Raw genomic sequence first — 20202 nt, 5'->3', positions numbered from 1 at the left:
TCCACAGGTGATGACAGAAGAATTCTCGCTATAAAAAAAAAAGAAAAATCCCCAAATACCTGTCCGACAGATCAGAAATACTCCTTGAGTCGGGTGTGGATTTGTCAATGACCACTGTCACAGAAGACTTAATGAACAGAAATACAGAGGCTGCACTGCAAGATGTAAACCACTGGTTAGCCTCAAAAATACGATGGCCAGATGACAGTTTGCCAAGAAGTACTTAAAAGCAAAGATCATAGATGCTCTGAGATAGCAAAAGCAGACAGTCCACTCGACGAAAAAGTCGTAGTAGGTCATGGGTAATCTTTAGCACCAGTTCCGTAACTGGCTTCCTTCTCCGCTCTAGTATCTTTGCTTTGGTCATGGCATCTCCATATTGCGTTGTTTTTTTTTTGTTTTTTTTTTTACCAATTACCACACTTTTTTTTGGTCCCTCTCAACCTTTAGTGTAAAAACCCCACATCGTCCTCTCCCCCTCTCTGTGACAAAGATCATAGATGCTCTGAGGTACCTCGCTCTCCCCAGTGAGATGATTCCTCGTTTGTTTGTTTACCCCTCTCTGCGCACATCCTGTCCTGGAGCTACGAATGTGAAACGAGAGGTAGAGAGGGCAGTTTCTCTCCACTAGGAACAGCATCTTGCGCAGGGAGTGCCAGGATCGGTGTCACTGTTGCGGTTGTCGTTTCTATTGGAAACGTTGTTACCAGATGAGAGAGGTCGCAGATGGGCTGTTAGCGCTGGGGCTGGTATCCCTACTGTGGGATTCCATTAGCAGAGTTCTATGTACTGAAAATCCACCCTGACTCTAACTTGTTTTCTGGATAGTGTTGTAGTCTGTGTAGTGACAGTGTTAAACTCTGGATTGATTTAATAGCCTGCCTTCTGGTAGCAGAGTCTGAGTGTTGCACCGGGGGCTGGATACACAGTCTGTGTGCAGGGCTCCAAGCAAAGATACTATAAACATAGTATTATAATAAACATAATATTACATAGTGTCCAAGCAAAGATACTATAAACATAGCGTAAACAGACTGTTCCTCTACAACGCTGATTGCACTGCGAGAGGCATAACTGGTCGGGTTTACTGAAATGGCGGAAGTTACGCTCCGTTGTGTACGACACATCAGTCCATTGGATTTTGCAGGAGTAGACCATCTTGCTCGGCTCTATGATCTTTGCTTAAAAGAGCAACCACAGTTCGGGAAAGGTCTTGTGGACAGATGAGATGTAGATTAACTTGTATCAGAGTGATGGCAAGAGCAAAGTATGGCGGAGAGAAAGAACTGCTCAAAATCCAAAGCATACCACCTCACCTGTGAAACACGGTGGTGGGGTTGTTATGGCCTGGGCATGTATGGCTGCTGAAGGTACTGGCTCACTTATCTTCATTGATGATACAACTGCTGATGCTAGTAGCATAATGAATTCTGAAGTTTATAGACGCATCCTATGCGCGAGTTTAAACAAATGCCTCAAAACTCATTGGCCGGCGGTTCATTCTACAGCAAGACAATGATCCCAAACATACTGCTAAAGCAACAAAGAAGTTTTTCAAAGCTAAAAATTGGTCAATTCTTGAGTGGCCAAGTCAATCACCCGATCTGAACCCAATTGAGCACGCCTTTTATATGCTGAAGAGAAAACTGAAGAGCTAAAGATGGCTGTAATACAGGCCTGGCAGAGCATCACCAGAGAAGACAACTGGTGATGCCCATGAACCATAGACTTCAGGCAGTCATTGCATGCAAAGGATATGCAACAAAATACTAAACATAACTACTTTCATTTACATGACATTGCTGTGTTCCAAAAATAATGGTGCCCCGAAATGGGGGGACTATGTATAAACACTGCTGTAATTTTTACACGGTGAAACCAAAATGTATAAAAATAGCGTGTTTTTTTTTTTAACCTGACAATGTGCACTTTAACCATATGATTTTCTCTTATTACAAATCTCAAATTGTGGAGTACAGAGGCATATAAATAAACGATGGGTCTTTGTCCCAAACATTATGGAGGGCACCTGTAAGTCACTAGATCACTTCTTGAAACAAAATCTTTTTTTAAATGTGGGAGTTCCTCCTGCAGGGTCATCTCCAGGTTGCTCAACATCTTGTAATACCATTTAACTGTTTTTGTTTTTAGATCCTTGGGTTGGGCACCAAACGCCTACTTACATTAACTCATCGTGCACAAGTAAAGCGCTTTACGCAAGATATGCTTAAACTTCTTAAATCTCAGGCCAGCAAACAGGTATTCATAAGAGAATTTGGACAAGCATACCACTGGTAAGTATCATTTACATGCCAACATTCAATGTGATTATTTAGACTCTCTTTCTCTATTATCACTAACCTGAGCAGATAATCCAAACACAATGGCGTATCATTTCCTCCATAGCCATTCCACTAACTTCTAAGTGTGTCAATGTCATGGATTTGGTTGGCCTTTACACATTTTCAGCTGGATTGAAACTATAGTAGCTCAAATTTCTTCTATAATATATTAATGATTACTGTGGTGATTTAAAAGTTCAAATTAACTCTTTAGGATACCTTATTATTTTTCTAAATTTTATTGAGAAATGCCAATGCGAAACTCGACCAGACTGGGAACTCGATACAAGAGTAGGTCAACAGATGTATATCATGTGGCAGGTACACAAAGCTGGAGAAACTCAGCGGGTGCAGCAGCATCTATGGAGCGAAGGAAATAGGCTGAAATATATCATGTGGCAAGTGACTTGCCTCTTGACACCCTAAAGCTTTTCCACCAAGGTGCAAGTCAGGACTGTAATAGAACACTCTGCTTGTGTGGATGAGTGCAGATCAAAAAGTTCACAAAGCTTGATCCCATTTGGGACATAGCAGCCTACTTGATTGGAACCCCATCCAGCTCCTTAAACTTTTGTTACCTCCACTGCCATCACAACATAACTACTATTTCCAAATTGCACTGCAGCTACCTGCCTTGGCTACCTCTACCACATCTTCCACACAGCTTTCACAGCCGAGGACAATGGATGTAAATGCACTGGAGTTCCACCTGCAATAATGTGTGAGAACTGCAGAAATGCAAGAGGATGGGTTATTTCCACGAGCTCAGAAAATCAATGCTTACTGTGACATTGCTATACAATGGTTGTTGTTGTTAATTAGTAAATAGAGAAACAAACAAGCAGACCTTTTTGAAAGTCCCAAACTTGCATATTTATTGTTTTTCTTAATAGTAAGACGACAGAAGCATATTTATAGAAATATTGCTAAGGTACAGAACATATTCGAAATAACAGTTATGTTTTATTGGATCACGAATATTAAAGTTTCTGCATTATTCGGTTATGTTAGGTGTTTTTCGAAGGATTGGGATGTTACAGACTACGGTGTATGCGAACTGGCTGATCTGCTTTCAGAAATACCAGATACTACAATCTGCATTTCAAAACAAGATGAAGACACGGTGATTTCTATCCCTAAGAGAGGTATCTTATTTTTAATTTTATCTTGCTGCAGTGAATGTAATGCGAGGTAATACTGTGACATTATTAATCAAAAATAAATTACTGTTTTCCAAAATCAGCAATGCTGCCATCCTTGTCACTAGAGTGAAATGTATAAATATATAAAATGATAAATCCCCAGGTAATTTGATTTCGATAGAAACATAGAAAATAGGTGCAGGAGTACGCCATTCGGTCCTTCGAGCCTGCACCGCCATTCAATATGATCATGGCTGATCATCCAACTCGGTATCCTGTACCTGCCTTCTCTCCGTACCCCCTGATACCTTTCGCCACAAGGGCCACATGTAACTCCCTCTTAAATATAGCCAATGTACTGGCCTCGACTACCTTCTGTGGCAGAGAATTCCAGAGATTCACCACTGTGTGAAAAATGTTTTTCTCATCTCAGTCCTAAAGGATTTACCCCTTATCCTTAAACTGTGACCCCTTGTTCTGGACTTTCCCAACATCGGGAACAATCTTTCTGCATCTAGCCTGTTCAACCCCTTAAGAATTTTGTAAGTTTCTATAAGATTCCCCCCCCCACCCCCCAAATCTTCTAAATGTATCAGGGGGTACGGAGAGACAGAGTACAAGCCGAGTCTGTCCAGGCTTTCTTCATACGAAAGTCCTGACATCCCAGGAATGAGTCTGGTGAACCTTCTCTGTACTCCCTCTATGGCAAGAATGACTTTCCTCAGATTAGGAAACCAAAACTGTACGCAATACTCCAGGTGTGGTCTCACCAAGACCCTGTACAACTGCAGTAGAACCTCCCTGCTCCTATACTCAAATCCTTTTGCTATAAAAGCTAACATACCATTCACTTTCTTCACTGCCTGCTGCACCTGCATGCCTACTTTCAATGACTGGTGTACCATGACACCCAGGTCTCGTTGCATCTCTCCTTTCCCTAATCGGCCACCATTTCCTCTTCTGAGATGCTTTTCTGAAAATATGGAGAAGCCTTAAATAGATTTAAACCTCTGAACATTGGATGACTTGATTTGGCATTTCCTTGGTTTGTAAATTTTGATAATTAATACATAATCTTGGAATACAAATTGATGGTGCAATATAGTGTAATTCCTTATTTTAAAATGTCCCTCTGCAAGGGTACCTTGAGTCCTGGTTGAGCAGACATCATTCCCTGGAGCAAGGAGGGAACTTTTGTTGAGGTGCCCATTTTTATTGACCTTATTATTTTTCTCTCTACCTTGGCAAAGAAAATTTAATTTTTCTGATTTCTGATAGAATGAAAGGAAATAGATCAACAATTATTTTTATATTTTAGCAAAATTGTTTTAAGTATGGAGATAGAGCTATTTCAACATAGCCCCCTTTGTGATCTTCCCTGCCCCCACCCAAGCCAAACTTTCTGTCCTTCCCACCCACACGACACAAAGCATTGATTTGTTTTTATTGTTATATAAATGTTTTGGGGTTGTGGAGGAAGTGGAGCTGGATCCAGGCTTAAGTCTGCACGTTTTGTTCTCCTTCCAGTTATTACTTTTTTTAAATTCTTGGATTTGGTGGTATTCCCAGTTACTCCAAAACTAGAAAGTCATTGGTGTGTGACTGTTGCCTGGTGTAGGACAGATTTGGTATATTGTGTCAGTTTCCATATCCAGAAGAACATTTTTAAGACCATCGAGCACTTATTTCTTCATTGAATTCCATTTCATAATCTGCCAGGGTTGAACTTGAATTTAGGTTTTTGTTCAATAGCATATGAGCAAACTGCTGTACTTGTGCGTTTGATTATTGTAAGCCAAATGTATGGAAATTTTAGAATGAAAATCTCCTGTGCAAAGTTCCCAACAACTGCATGCTACAGCTAGCAGATGCCTGGCTGTACATAGTGAGTTTACAAAACCTTGTGTGATCGTACCATCTTGCACATCTTTAAATAAAAGTTAACATTTGGGACTATTCTAAATTATTTCTACCATTTCATTTAACATGTGATTTGTTTTTGCATCAACTTTTAACTTTGGAAGCTGCAAAACCTGTTCAAACTTAATACATTTTAATTTAGATCGTACGCCAGAGGAAATTGAGAGGACAAAGCAATTTGCAAAAGAGGTAGTGGACCTATTGCGACATCAGTCTCATTGCCGTATGCCCTTTAGTAAATTTATACCTACATACCATCACCATTTTGGACGCCAGTGCAAACTTGCATATTATGGCTTTAACAAGCTCATGGAACTGTTTGAATCGATACCAGAAGTGTTGCAGGTAAGTATAAGGACATGCAACTGAAATTAGACTTCACTATGACATTGGTATTTCAAATAAATTGAGCAGTGTCTGGAAATTCAAACCATCTTCTTGCACTGCTGAAAAACTATAATTGAATCTGCATTGTTTGGTTTTGACCGTTTATATTTAACAGCATTATGTAAAGAAAACATAAAATTTGAGATAAAATTAAATTTATTGCTTGGTCTTGTGTTTATAAATTTGGCGGTAAAGTGGACGCACCAAACAAAGTGCTTAGTTAAATCTAGAGTTAAGTGTTTAAAACACCCATGTTCCAATTCGACTTGGTCCAACTCATTTGAATTTTCCATGAATTTGGCACTCTTAACAAGTTGCATTGTTTATAATTTTATATTTTTATTCAATGGTACGAATAAATAGCAATACGTAATTGAGGTTTTTTAGCCCAATAGCAAAATTGATACATTGCAATGTGTATTCAAATGGTTGTTGTATTAGAGAAGTTAATATTTTTAACAAATCTAAGTGCAGCTGTCTTTCACAATTAACCACTTCAACGAAGAATTTATTGACATTGCAGTAAGCTTTTTATTGTATTCTCATTTATTCTATTTGCAAAATGTAGTTTTTTGGTGCTCCATTTGCTTACTTTTAGCACTTAGATGTCCAACAGTAATCATGCACGAAGGAACTGCCAATGTTGGTTTAAACCAAAGATAGATGCAAAATGTTGGAATAACTTGGACATGCAGCATCTCTGGAGAGAAGGACCGGTTGACGTTTTGGGTGAGACGCGTCTTCAAAAGGAGAAGTGTCTCGACCCGAAACATCACCCATTCCTTCACTCGAGAGGTCCCACTGAATTACTCCAGCATTTTGTGTCTATCCCAAAAGTAATCATTTGGATAGTACATTACGTTTATATATTTTTAAAGATCGAAGCGATCATGATGCATTTGTGAATATTCTCCGCAGGTCCTGGAGTGTGGAGAGGAAAAAAATCTTGTTTTAACAGAAAATGAGCAAATAAAGGCACTGACAGCCCAACTTGTTAAGTTGCTGCGGTCACAGAAGGACAATTGTATGAAATTATCAGATTTCCTTATGGAGTATAACACCATTTATGGATATAGTCTGCGACTCCAAGACTATGATGTCAATACTATTGGTGAACTTATGCAAAAATTCTGCCATGTTGCAAAGGTATATTGTATGGCTAGTCTGATACAAATTCTCCTTTCCAGTTTTTATTTGTGTAAATAAAAGTGTTTTTTTTTCTTTAAAGGTTAGTAACACACCATCGGGTAAGCAGCTCCAACTGATAAACAGGAAGTCTCTTCGCACCCTAACTGCACAACTTCTTGTGCTGTTGATGTCTTTGGATGACACTTCACAATTGACAATTGATGAACTTAAAAAACATTTTGATTCCACTTATGGGAGTCCTCTAGTCCCATCTGAATATGGTTTTTTATCTATGGCAGAGCTGTTGAAGAGCGTGCCATACTTGGTTGAGGTATGAATTCAAGAATTATCTAGCGTTGTTTCTTATGATGTATGAAAGTCAGTTTTGTTCTAGTGCAATCTCTAGATCAACATGGAAATTGTTGTATGTTCCTCTGTGTATAAGAAATTCTCATAATTTTACTGATGTAACACCATCGTACTGATGTACAATCATTATCGTCCTGCAAGAAAATGATTTTACAGCCCTCGAGAAATTGATATATTAATAATTAATAAATGAGGGTTTGGGCTGCACGGCGGCGTAGCAGTAGAGCTACTGCCTTCCAGAGACCTGGATTCGATCCTGACTACAGAGCCAATGTGTTTGGCCGTTCTCCCCACAATCTGTATGGTTTTTCTCCACGTGCTCAGGTTTCCTCCCACACTCCAAAGACCGATTTGTAGGTTAATTGGTTTGATATAAATGTAAATTGTCCCGGGTGTGTGTTAGTGAGATAGTCTTGGTGTGGGGATCGCTGGTCCGTGTGGACTCGCTTCCTGAAACACCTGCTTCTCAAAACTAAACTACTTTAACCAATTATTTGAAGTCGTAAGAATAGTAGAATTAGGCCATTCAGCCTATCGCGTCTACTACGCCATTCAATCTCTCACCTAACCCATTCTCCTGCCTTCACCCCATAACCTATGACACCTGTAGTAATCAAGTATGTCCTTTATGTGCAGTGTACAACTTTGGTGAGAGTTGCTAATGTTGGAGCTGCCCTGTTGTAAAATGTGACCTTTTTATAATAACCCATCGTATAGAGTTCACATTCAGTTTGTATTATAGGAAACCACTGGCACACTCGGGGCTCTACGAATTAGCAGCTTTCCTGACGAATGAATGTTATTCATGCTGATGCCTCAATATGTTTAATTCATCTTTTTAGTGGGCCACGTGGTATTTCTTTCCCAGCGACCCCGATAAACGTAAAGAATACAGGAGCAGAGGCCCTGGCAAGGCAATGTAGCAAGTATTATCTGGTGATGTCAGGTTGCAAATTTCCGGCCTTTTCAAATGCACTAAGTCTTCAGTTGAAAGAAAAATTCAGACAAAGGTGGAATTTGTCTCAAGGACAAAGTAATTTTCGATATTGTAGTTAAATATTTATTTTAATGTTGATATTGTCTCTTATTTTGGATCACAAAACATAGAATAGTACAGGTAGACACAAAAGGTTGGAGTACCTCAGAGGGACAGGCAGCATATCTGGAGAGAAGGAATGGGATGTTTCGGGTCGAGACCCTTCTTCAGATCTGCAGTTATTTCCTACACATTGAATAGTACAGCACAGGAATGAGCCCCTATGGCTCACAATGTCTATGCCGGATGAATGCCAATTTAGTGAACTCTGCCTGCATGTGATACATATCCCTTCATTCCTGCATATCCATATGCCTATCTAAAAGCTGCTTAAATGCCCCTAACGTATCTGCCTCAACCACCAGGCAGTGCATTCCAGCCACCCACTACTGTGTTTCTGCCTTAAACTTGCCACTCTCCCCATAAAACTATGCTCTCTAGTCTTTAACATTTCCAGCCTGGAAAAAAAGATTCTGACTTTGCTCTGACTGTGTGCCCCTCATAATCTTTTATTTCTATCGGGTCTCCCCTCGGCCTCTGTTCCAGAAAAAAACAATCCAAGTTTGACCAACCTCCTCTTATGCCAAATACCCCAAATGATGAAGGCAAGCACACCATACGCCTTCTTTACTACTCTATCTGTGTTGCCACTTTCAGGGAGTTATGCACTGTGAGACCCAAATCTCTCTACATCAATGCTGTTCAGGATTTTGCCATTAATTGTATACATATTTAATTTGACCTCAAAGTGCAGCATCTTGCACTAGTTTGAATTAAACTCCATCTGTCATTTCTCTGACCATTTCTACAGCTGATCTATATTCCTTTGTCTATCTTGACAGCCTTCTCGCTGTCTGCAAAGCCAACTGTTTTGGTATCACCCGCAAACTTCAATTTTGAGGTTGTTTGCTTTTTAACTAGATGTTGCAATGGAAAAAAATATATGGTTTCCTAAATTTTGGGGCTGTCAATCTATTACAGGTATTCACTGATGACAAGGGAGAAGAATATGTGAAACTCACCAAAGTGTACCAGTTTGCTAAGAATGTGCGAGCCTTGTTACGCACTTATCACTATCAACAAATTTTTCTGACCGAATTTCCCTCTACTTATCACAAGTACACTGGTGAGGTTCTACAACCTAAAATGTATGGGTATGCAAGCATTGAGGATCTCCTTGTTGCTATACCACAGGTACGGTGTGCCTCTTTCTGATTTTAAACCATGAATTTGAAAGTTTTTTATTTCTTGTCATTTAATCACTTGCTATTTCCATTCATCTATGAGCAGCAGTTTGCTTGTTGCAGCTAATCAGTTTCACTGATTACTATGATTAAACATTATTGCTTGTAGTAATATTGCAAATGTTACAATGTTATTCTTAAAATATATTTTAGAAAAGTTTTTCTATTTATTATATTGTTCCATCCCCTCTTCCTCTCCACCCCCTCTTCCTCTCCCCCCCCGCCACCGAAAATGCAAACCTTTTCACTGTTGGCTTGTGTGACATTATAAAGGGGAATTAAATGATAAAATGTGCTTATCAAGTGAACATTTTAATTAGTCATACAGTCCCCTCTGTAATGTTTAGGACAAAGACCCATCATTTTATTTGCCTCTGTACTCCATAATTTGAGATCTGTAATAGAAAAAAAATCACATGTGGTTAAAGTGCGCATTGTCAGATTTTATTAAAGGGACATTTTATACATTTTGGTTTCACCATGTAGAATTTACAGCAGTGTTTATACATAGTCCTGTCCCCCCCGTCCCCATTTCAGGGCACCATAATGTTTGGGACACAAGGCTTCACCAGTGTTTGTAACTGCTCTGGTGTGTTTAATTACCTCCTTAATGCAGGTATATGAGAGCTCTCAGCACCTAGTCTTTCCTCCAGTCTTTCCTTCACCTTTGGAAACTCTTATTGCTGTTTATCAACACGAGGACCAACGTTGTGCCAATGAAAGTCAAATAAGCCATTATGAGACTGAGAAACAAGAATAAAACTGTTAGAGACATAAGGCAAACCTTAGGCTTACCAAAATCAACTGTTTGGACCATCATTAAGTAGAAAGAGCACTGGTCAGCTGACTAATTGCAGCGGGACTGGCAGGCCAAGGAAGACATCCACAGCTTAAGACGGAAGAATTCTCTATAATAAAGCAAAATCCCCAAACACCTGTCCGACAGATCAGAAAGACTCTTCAGGATTCGGATGTGAATTTGTGAATGACCACTGTCCACAGAAGACTTAATGTACAGAAATACAGAGGTTACACTGCAATATGCAAACCACTGGCTAGCTGCAAAAATAGGATGGCCAGGTTATAGGTTGCCAAGAAGTACTTAAAAGAGCAACCACAGTTCTGGAAAAAGTTTGTGGACAGATGAGATGAAGATTAACTTGTATCAGAGTGAATGGCAAGAGCAAAGCATGGAGGAGAGATGGAACTGCCCAAGATCCAAAGCATTCCGCCTCATCTGTAAAACACGGTGGGGGGTGTATGGCCTGGGCATGTATGGCTGCTGAAGGTACTGGCTCACTTATCTTCATTGATGATACGACTGCTGATGGTAGTAAAATTCTGAAGTGTATAGACACATCCTATCTGCTCAAGTTTAAACAAATGCTTCAAAACTCATTGGCCGGCGGTTCATTCTACAGCAAGACAATGATCCCAAACACACTGTTAAAGCACCAAAGGAGTTTTTCAAAGCTTAAAAATTTGTCAATTCTTGAGTGGCCAAGTCTATCACCCGGTCTGAACCTAATTGAGCATGCCTTTTATATGCTGAAGAGAAAACTGAAGGGGACTAACCCCCAAAAGATGCATAAGCTAAAGATGGCTGCAAAACAGGCCTGGCAGAGCATCACCAGAGAAGACACCCAGCAACTGGTGATGTCCATGAATCGCAGAATTCAAGCAGTCATTGCATGCCAAGGATACAACAAAATACTAAACATGACTACTTTCATTTACGTGACATCGCTGTGTCCCAAACATTATGGTGCCCTGAAATGGGGGGACTATGTATAAACACTGCTGTAATTTCTACATGGTGAAACCAGAATGTATAAAAATGACCTTTATTAAAATCTGACAATGTGCGCTTTAACCACATTTGATTATTTTCTATTACAAATCTCAAATTGTGGAGTACAGAGACAAATAAATAAATGATGGGTGAGAAAGGACTGCAGATGCTGGATGAAATTGAAGGTAGACACAAATGCTGGAGAAACTCAGCGGATGAGGCAACATCTGTGGAGAGAAGGAATGGGTGACGTTTCGGGTTGAGACCCTTCATCAGACTGACATTGTGGAGGGCACTATAAAATTTCTCAATAGGAAATTTTCTGATGACAAATTCAATAGAAGCCTTGAAGTGCAGTGAGCTCAACAAGTAAATTGCTTCTAAGTATTAGATAGTTGATTTTAAGGGATTTGTCATTGTCCTATCGTTCATTATGTCACTAGTTGTAACTATAATAATATATTCGGTAGATTACTTTTATGTGAGCAAAATGAGCAATTCAATGATTTAACTGGGTAAACTACACGGAAATGAATCACTCTAGTGATGTATAACACTGACCATCTGAGTATAAGCATTGTAAAGTCTGAATAGGAAGTTAGTGTTAACATGGTAATGCTTTACTCCAACCATCAACCATTGTAAATAAATGGACTTGTGGGTTTGCAATCGTACTGCTGACAGGGTTTGATCAGATCTATGCTCAACTGCTTTTCAATCCTAGATGAAAACATTTTGCTGTGATGGGTTAGAATGAGTTTCCACAGGATATGAATTCAAAATTGAAATTAAAATCTTGTTTCTTGCTGCTCATTGAAGTGGCCGTACATTTGTGAGATAATATTTGCCCTGGGTTATTGAAGGATTCTTTAAACATAGTAAATGTTATTTTAACCCATAAAATGATCAAATTAGAATCGAATGCTGAAAATATTTAGCAGCTCAGACAGCGTCAAATTTCAGTTGAGTATTCCCAGCATTTTCTGTTTTAGATCATGTCGACCAAATTACAGTTGCGAATTTTGCCATTTGTGTTGCATGAGACCGAGATGACATTGACAGATGATTAACACATTTGATCAATACATTGGATTATTTCAGCCATTTCTTTTAAAGAAAAGCTTTACAGACAAGCTATTCAAACTTTTCAACGTTTTCCATTTGAAACAGGTCATCTGGATAAAAGGTCATGGACAGAAAAGAATAGTGGTTTTAAAAAACGATATGAAAGGTAAAATATAACTTTTTATATAGTACCTGTTCCACATCACATTTGTTAATAATATAATTGTTGAGTTGGGAATTAATGTTCTTTATTAACATATGACGGTGTGGTACAGGAACAGGCTCTTTAGCCCACAATGTTTGTGCTGAACATGATGCTAACCTCATCTGCCTGCCTAACAACTAACCTCATCTGCCTGCAAGTGATCCACATCTCTCCATTCCCTGCAATTTCAAGTGCCTATCTAAAAGCTACTTGCATGCCACTATTGTATCTGCCTTCACCACCACCCCAGCATTGTGTTCCAGGCCCTCGCCACCCTCCATGTTTAAAAATAAAACTTGCTACACAGATCTCCATAAATATTAACTTATAGTTTTCCCTTCTCAACATAGTTACGCCTTTTAGTGTTGGACATTTCCATCCTGCAAAATAGGTTCTGACTTTATCCTATCCATGTCTCTCATAATTTTATATACCATCAAGTCTTCCCTCAACTTCTGACATTCCAGAGAAAAGAATCTTTCTATGTGACCTCTGAGACCCTCTAATCCAGACAGCGTTCTGATAAACCCTCTCCAAAGCTTCCATGTCTTTCCTGTAATGAGGCAAACAGAACTGCACACAATACTCCAAATAGGGCCTAACAAAAGCTACTTCCTGAATCTTCATATTCAATGCCCCTAGTAATGAAGGCAAGCATAACATTTACCTGCCTTACTACCCTATCTGCTTGTGCTGCCACCTTTAGTGGGCAATGAAAGTTGACTCCAAGATCCCTCTGCACATCAATCCAGTAATTGTATACTTCCATTCAACCTCCCAAAATGCAACACCTCACATTTGCTCATGTTGAACTCCGAATGATATTTTACCACTTATTTCTGCAGCTGATCTCTATCCCGCTGTATCCTCTTTAACAGCCTTCCTCACTGCCTGCATCTCCTCCCGTTTTGGCGTTGCCTGCAAACTTACTCGCCAACCCATCTACATTTGCTTCTCGGTGATTTGTACATATTAATATACATACCAAATTTTATTTTTCAAATTTAGAAATACGATTTCCAAAAATTCTGGTATGTTTTCTACATCTGTAGACTAGACCAATTGGAGACGTTAAAAAGATCATGATGAAACAAGTTTTGTTTTAGATTGCCTTAATGACTGATTTGCAATTAGAAACATAGAAAATAGGTGCAGGAGACGACCATTCGGCCCTTCGAGCCAGCACCGCCATTCATTGTGATCATGGCTGATCGTCCCCGATCAATAACCCATGCCTGCCTTTGAATTGAATTGCACTCTTTATAACTTATTATAATGCCACATATTTACCCTTTTGACGAGCTTTTAGGCTGGGTTTTGTGATTTTGATAACCACAAAACTGCCGGTATATTTCATTAATATACAGGCAACTTGGATTTCTGCGTATTTGCAGTTTACGGTGAAAATCCTGAAATTGCTATTTATTTTATTCTATCAGCTTCACTGTCTTCTAGCCTTGGCTGTTGCACTCAATTCAATTAAATGATGAAAACAACTGCCTTGCTGGAAAATATACTGTAAATGGAGATCTTGCATGAGCTGAAGGGAGATTAATTAACTAAAATTAATTTCTGTTGTGCAAAAACAATTTTTTAATTTTTCAAATATCGTTCATTTAACATATACTTGGTACTTCAATCAAATATCCATTTTGATCTTTATTTTGCACCATAAAAAATGTCAATTATTATCTTTGAATTGCGATTTCCCTTTTTGTTGTTCACTACGTCATTGATAATGTCATTGTTGCTGGGTGCCAGCAGTTACTTCTGAACTGATGTCCAACAGCAAACATTATCAAACAAGTAGAATACTATAGCGGGCGCTACATGTTTTCAGAAAGCTTTACTGGAGGTCATTGCTGAGTCCACCGCAATTACTCCGCCATATCACTGCAAAATTGAGGCCAGTTTTTCCTCCTAAAGTAACTGCATTGCCAATAATTTGTTCTTCGTTCCCAAAGTTCGAAACAATTCTACCAATTGTTCTCCTGCACTTATGTTTGAAGAACCTGAGCAGATACAGGAAAACCCAAATCGACCAGTAACCTTGGTTTTGGAGAACTCGAGTGAAAAGGAGACAGAGTTTGAAATGTCCGACTCCTGTAAGTAGTAGATTTTTTTTTGGTAAATCGATTATATTAAAACAATTGGTCCACTGGACCTTGAATAGAATATTTTGGAACCTTTCAAACCAACAATATAATCCATTCAGAAGGATAGAGGTGCATTGAAATATCACCTGATTTTTCTTTCCACTGCCTGATTTGGAACCGTACTGCTTCTTTCATGGTATCGATCCAATATTCTGGAACTTGCTTACTTTCTGCAAGCTATTTCTGATACTTCAGCATATCTTGATTTTATTTTAGAAATAGAACTGTTTGTGGATGGGTATTAAACTAATGTTTAAAAACATACTGTGATATTTTGTCTTGCAAATTGATGAAGTACGATGCGGTGTGTAATTTTACACAATCTTTCATGCAGTATTTGTTCCAAAACTCATGTCATAAGGAATAGGTAGAATTAGGCCATTCGGCCCATGAAGTCTACTCCGCCATTCAATCATGGCTGATCTATTTCTCCCTCCTAACCCCATACTCCTGCCTTCTCCTCATAACCTCTGACACCTGTACTAATCAAGAATCTATCTCTGCCTTAAAAATATCCACTGACTTGGCCTCCACAAGGATTCTTTCCTTCTTGGCAAAGAATTCCACAAATTCAACACCCTCTGACTAAATAAATTTCTCCTCATTTCCTTCCTAAAATAATGTCCTTTAATTCTGAGACTATGACCTAGGTCTAGATTCTGCCACTAGTGGAAACATCCTCTCCACATCCACTCGATCCAAGCCTTTCACTATTGTGTATGTTTCAATGAGGTCCCCCCTCATTCTTCTAAATTCCAGCGAGTACCGGCCCAGTGCTGACAACGCTCATCATAGGTGAACTTACTCATTGCTGGGATCATTCTTGTAAACCTCCTCTGGACCCTTTCCAGAGCCAGCACATCCTTCCTCAGATATGGTGCTCAAAATTGCTCGCAATATTCCAAATGCGGCCTTACCAGCGCCATATAGAGCCTCAACATTACATCGCTGTTTTTGCATACAGGTCCTCTTGAAATAAATGCTGGCATTGAGTTTGCTTTCTTTACTACTGATTCGACTTGCAGATTAACTTTTTGGGAATCCTGCACCAGCACTCCCAAGTCCCTTTGCACCTCCATTTTCTGGATTCTCACACCATTTAGAAAATAGTCTACATGTCAATATAGAACTTTTTTTATAAGATAATGCATAGAATATTGGACTGTGGTCAGTAATTTTGTACAATTTTGAAACTTGTATCTCCTTCATAGGTGTAAACCAGATTGAACAGGAGCTTCTCAGCCTTCGTAACCCTTCTCCGATCGACTTGCTGTGTGGACCCGTGCCATCCTGCTTGCCATCCCCTCAGCTCAGACCTGACCCAGTTATTCCTGAAAGTGCTGATCTGATTCAGTTTGAGGAACCTAATGTTGCAGGTTAAAAACTTTTTTTATTGTTTGACATGAATAAGATTAAAGCTGGATCCCACGATATGACAGGTTGAGGAATTTCTACCATTGACAGAATTCCAACCCGATCTGTTATTAAAGTCTGTCCTTGCAAATATTTTCACACTGCCTTTACAGCCGTGGTGCGCAAAGGCAGTGCTTTGGTGCATCTGCACCCAAAACGTTTGCCATCCCCACCAGGTCCACTCTTATGTAGACACAAGAAATTGAGATGTTGGAATCTTGAGCAGAAAATCAAAATGCTGGAGGAACTCAGCAGGTTAGGCAGTATCTGTGAAGGAAATGGACAGATGATGTTTTGGGTCAGGGTCATTCAGGTTTACTTTCATCCTATGCAAGCTTACAGTGCTGGCTGAACCAGCCTGTATGCTTCTAGATTCCCAAAAATCCCCCGTTGTACAGGTACCTCAAGCAAATAAATATAAGTTGCTATTTAAAAAGATTTTTTTTTAAGTAGTAATGTCCATCTAATTGTTGTATAAGTTATGTCATAGGAGCAGAATTGGGCCATTCAGCCCAAGAGTCTACTCCGCCATTCAATCATGGCTGATCTATCTTTCCCTGTTAACCCTATTCTCCTGCATTCTCCCCGAACCTTTGACGCCCTTACTAAACAATCTGTCAAGCTCCGCTCAAAAAAAAAAACCTAATGACTTGGCCTCCACCACCGTATGTGGCAATGAATTCCACGGATTGGCTAAAGAAATTCCTCCTCTCCTTTCTAAAGGTTATTAATCAAGTATGAACTAGTTAAAACCACAGTAATTGTGAAGGATAGAGAGGGGGAAATTTATTAAGTAATTAAGTTTTATTGTAATAATTTGTAATGCTGTACAATTTTCTGAACAGACATGTTGGTCTTGACAGAGGAGGAGAAAATTATCCTTCCTGCAGCTATGACTGAAGAGGTATTTACCAGCGGGAGCGTTAACAACCAGATGGAAGAGAATGTTCCCAGTGTATCTCAAGATGTCCATGAATCCAGATCGCCACATGTGGAAGTGACTAACAGCCCTGTTAAGAAGCCCAGGAATAAAGTGAAGTTGGCAGCAAACTTCTCAATGGCATCTTCCAGTAATATTTAAATGAGTTTAAGAAAAGCCTTGTACCTGCAGTTTTTATTACTCAAAGCATAAAAATTGATTCTGAAGTGCTAAATCCAAAGAATTGGACACCCTTTTTATCTCTGCTAATTTCTGTATTTAATCTATTTAAAAAGAACCACAGAAGTAAAGCCTGTAGAAAACAAACATAATTTGTATTTTGAGCTTGACCCAAACAATTTGTTCAATTTACAACAGTCCATATGCTTTCTTGGCTTCAACTTAAGATTCCAAGATTTGTATATAGTTTGTTATAATTTAGTTATTTGGCCTGTTCGACCAATCTTTTTCGAAGGTCAAAGAAAGCTATATTTTTCTTGTATTAAAATGCCAATTCATGTACTATCTCTCCAGCTTCTGTGGAAATATTGACAGCTCAATCTTGTTACGGTTCTTTGATCCACTACCTACAGAACAACAGTAGGTCTTGTATAATGTAATAGTACAGGTGTATTTGAAATGATTAGAATGTCACTTGAATGGCTTGTAATTGCAAATGAGCTTCCAGTTTTGTTTGTGTCTGTAGAAAGAATAGAATCCTGCTCACTGATGAGTGTTAGTGTCCTGTAGTTAAAGAATGAATCTAAAAATCTCCCAGTATTGCAAATTATGCTGGGGTGTGCTTGTGTCCCATAAGAGTTTGGGTTGAGTATTTTACTGCAAGTTGGTTTAATCAGTTATCTTGAAGCCTGACCTTGTGAATTACATCAACAACCTGTAGTCACCATTGCTTTAGCAGTTTGCTACTCTTATGGTGTGTCTCTAGTCTGATGCCAGTGGCACTGGTTCAGAAGTGAATTTAATGTGAAATATGCATTCATTGCATAAATCACAGGTCATGGGTCAGGTATGGAAAACTGTTTAAAAGTTATCATTTCCACTTGACAGTTAAATGTAATTGAATCTCCCCTGAAAGTGGAAATGTCAAGGTTTTGTTGTTAAACCTTTTTTTAAAGCCATGTTTCATTGGGGAGCTTTGTTTAAAGTCGCTGAAGGTTGTCTTTTTATTGTGGAGTGCTTTTATTCCATTGTTTTGTCAGTAGTTGCTGTTGGGATGTTTTATGTCTATGATAGCAGTGTCAGTGTGAGGACATTAGACAAGTATGGAAGGATTGAAACTGTGGCAGTGGGTTCATTAGGCCTTCTGCATAAAAACCTGGCTTTTACAATGGATTGTATTTGCCAGAACACACGTTTTCAAGTTAACCTATTTTCTTTTTATATAAGAGAGGTTCTCCACTGGTGTCAAGTTGTTTTGTTGTAAAAGGTGTATTTACTGAAATGAACTCTTTCTATGGGCATGTACCAGTGACTGCAGGTTTATAACATGCATAAACACTGAACTTAACTTCAGAAATATTGCAAAATAAAATGTAACACTTTTATAGAGATCTGTTCCATGTTAAGTTTGGAACCCAAATGCTGAAGGTAAATTTGAACAATGTTTGTGCATCAGTACATATGTGGGTTTTTAAAGAAAAATCTTGCTGAAAGCAGCAGTTTAGATATTACTAGGGAGGCTGCTTTGCAGGAACTATTGCTCAATACCTTTTCACGGTCTCTGTTTGGAATTTAATCAAAAAGGAACATTATCTTTATTACAAGCCACTCAAGTCACATGATGCTAGGTTTCTGGTTTGTTATATCTACAATCCACAGTGTCCATAGTTCTTGTTCTGGCGTGGTTTATTTATGCAGTTTTGCATAAATTTGTCTTGATATTCACTAGATTGATTTTGAGTAATAAACTTTGTACCACTTATGTAAACTGGTAGAAACAGATTGATTTGACGACTTCAAACATTATTATGTTGGCTAAGTATTGGATATTTCTGAAAATATGAGAGGCTTCTGCTTTGTTTCATTTCTATGAATGTCCAACTAAATTAAAACCAGTCCAAAATAAATGATCATGCTGGATGCTTTTGTTTTGGACCAAATTTATTTTGCCATAAATAAATAAAAATTACAGCAAGCATATTTTTGTGTTTGGATTGTCTTATTTTGATTGAAAGATACTGCATGGAAATAGGCCCCACAGCCCACTGAGTCCATGCCAACCATCGATCACTCGTTCATGCTCATTCTATTATCTCAATTTCACACCCACTCCCTACATACCTGGGACAATTTTCCAAAGTGTCAATCAAGCTTACACACTTTGATATGTGGGTGGAAACCAGAGCACCAGGAGAAAGCACTTGTGATCATGAAGTATTACAGCATGGAAATGGGTCCTTCAGCCCAACTTGTTCATGGCAACAAATATGCTGATCTTGGAGAGAACGCACACTGATAGCACCCGAGGATAATCTGGGTCTCCGGTGTTACGAAGCAGCAGCAGCAACTCTACCAGCTGCTCCACTGCTGTACAGTTGGTGTAACGTTTCTACATTATATTTGAGTTGGAATTGGGGGAGTCGGGGCATGTCATACATAATTGTCTGGAATCTCTAGGAACTACCTATGAGGACATCTGGAGTTCTATATCGACTTCTACTTTAATTTTTTTTTTTTTAAAGTTAATTTATTTATTTGTGGACATTGTAAGAATTTGCAATGAGAAAATATGAGCAAACCCAGGAGGAAATAATAAGTGTTGGAAACCAACATCTATGGAAAGGGAAATGGTGATAAAGTTTTAGATTGAAAAACTCTTTGCCAAAGTTATTTCAGAAAGAGGATGTCTTGTATCTTGATCTTTAATGACATTTATCAGAGTTCCAAGTCACTTGTATGTTCTACATTAGTTTTTATTTTTTTAAATAGAGAGTGGGTTTATATTGGGGATAAAATTTGTCCGTGTAATATTGCGTCCAGGTCTGCACTGTGGACTCATTTGTTTCTCTGAATCGTGCAATAAATAAAATGGAAACCTGTTCTTTATCAACCTAAATAGGTTAG

General features: G+C 38.8%; 1 protein-coding gene across 7 annotated transcripts in view; it reads left to right on the top strand.

Moving 5' to 3' along the window:
• Window positions 1–19276, top strand: part of LOC129707085 (meiosis regulator and mRNA stability factor 1) — an 85255-nt gene extending 65979 nt beyond the window's left edge. For 5 of the 7 annotated variants that reach the window (XM_055651864.1, XM_055651866.1, XM_055651865.1 and 2 more), the window contains exons 18-27: window positions 2152–2294; window positions 3354–3487; window positions 5547–5749; window positions 6710–6937; window positions 7020–7250; window positions 9306–9518; window positions 12531–12591; window positions 14595–14735; window positions 15998–16162; window positions 17045–19276. In XM_055651864.1, coding sequence (XP_055507839.1) covers window positions 2152–2294; window positions 3354–3487; window positions 5547–5749; window positions 6710–6937; window positions 7020–7250; window positions 9306–9518; window positions 12531–12591; window positions 14595–14735; window positions 15998–16162; window positions 17045–17280 — 1755 coding nt within the window. In that variant the 3' untranslated portion in view covers window positions 17281–19276. The remainder of the gene's footprint in view (window positions 1–2151; window positions 2295–3353; window positions 3488–5546; window positions 5750–6709; window positions 6938–7019; window positions 7251–9305; window positions 9519–12530; window positions 12592–14594; window positions 14736–15997; window positions 16163–17044) is intronic. The other 2 variants (XM_055651868.1, XM_055651869.1) reach the window with 2 other exon arrangements.
• The last annotated feature ends 926 nt before the right edge of the window (window positions 19277–20202 follow it).

This window comes from Leucoraja erinacea, chromosome 20, assembly GCF_028641065.1.
Source record: "Leucoraja erinacea ecotype New England chromosome 20, Leri_hhj_1, whole genome shotgun sequence".
Classification (NCBI taxonomy): domain Eukaryota; kingdom Metazoa; phylum Chordata; class Chondrichthyes; order Rajiformes; family Rajidae; genus Leucoraja; species Leucoraja erinaceus.
This window is presented reverse-complemented; position numbering and strand designations above follow the sequence as displayed.